General features: G+C 63.8%; 1 protein-coding gene across 1 annotated transcript in view; it reads left to right on the forward strand.

Moving 5' to 3' along the window:
* The window catches only part of STRN4 (striatin, calmodulin binding protein 4), a 5990-nt gene extending 5811 nt beyond the window's left edge, over window positions 1-179 (forward strand). The window contains exon 17 of the mRNA XM_010567218.1: window positions 10-179. Within this exon, the coding sequence (XP_010565520.1) occupies window positions 10-179 (170 nt within the window). The remainder of the gene's footprint in view (window positions 1-9) is intronic.
* Window positions 180-1113: the final 934 nt, after the last annotated feature.

A 1113-nucleotide genomic window follows, 5' to 3' on the forward strand; every position in this document is an offset into this window, starting at 1 on the left:
CCACTGCAGGTCACGACTGCTCGCTGCGCCTCTGGCACCTGGCTCACAAGACGTGCGTGCAAGAGCTGACGGCACACCGCAAGAAACACGAGGAAGCCGTCCACGCCGTCGCCTTCCACCCCAGCCGGGCCCTCAGTGCCAGCGCCGGCGCTGACGCCCTTGCCAAGGTCTTCGTGTGACACCGGCGCGGGGCGGGGGGGCGGGGGGCAGGAGACACACACACAGAAGGATACGGGGTGGCAGAGTGGCCTTTGTCACCTTCCCGAGCCCTGCTGCCCCAGGGAGGTGAGCCCAGCTGCTGACCTACAGCTCATGGCACCCCAGGGAGGTCTCGGTACTCTCCTGCCCAACCCCTCCCCCCCGGGAGCCTGGCTGGGGGGTGCAGAGGGCACCTATGGGTTTTATATAGCCCTCTGGGCGCAATTATGGGCTCTCTGTTACCCCTCTGGGGGCACTTAGGGGCTTTATATACCTCCCCTGGGGGCACTTAGGGGCTCTATATACCTCTGGGGGCAGTTATGGGCTCTGTGTTCCCTTCTGGGGGCACTTAGGGGCTCTATATACCTCTGGGGGCAGTTATGGGCTCTGTGTTCCCTTCTGGGGGCACTTACAGGCTCTATATATACCCCCAAGGGCAATTATGAGCTCTAGATACCCCCTTGGGGGCACTTATAGGCTCTACATACCTCCTCGGGGCAGTTAAAGTCTCTATGTGCTCTCCCCCCTGGTCTTGTCCCTCAGGGGAGTTTTCTCCATACCCCCAGGGGTAGTTAAGGGCTCTGTGTGTGTCCCCCCACACCCAGGGCAGTTATGGGCTCAATCTACCCCCGGGGGGGGGCACTACATCCCCCCCCAGGGGCACCTGTGGGATCTATTTACCCGGGGGGGGGCACTACATACCCCCCGGGGGCAATTAGGGGCCTTATAGACCCCCAGGGGCAGGTCAGGGCTCCATATACAGCCCTGGGGGGGGGCTCTACCCCCACCCCCCCCCCGAGGGCACTATACCCCCCCCAGGGGCAGTTCCAGCCTGAAGGCCCCTGGGGGGGCCCCCCAACACTACCCCAGGCTAGGGCCCCGCAAACCCCCACGGGGCCTCCTCCCTTGTATAGT

Source organism: Haliaeetus leucocephalus, unplaced genomic scaffold, assembly GCF_000737465.1.
Source record: "Haliaeetus leucocephalus isolate CR32 unplaced genomic scaffold, Haliaeetus_leucocephalus-4.0 Scaffold227, whole genome shotgun sequence".
Lineage (NCBI taxonomy): Eukaryota > Metazoa > Chordata > Aves > Accipitriformes > Accipitridae > Haliaeetus > Haliaeetus leucocephalus.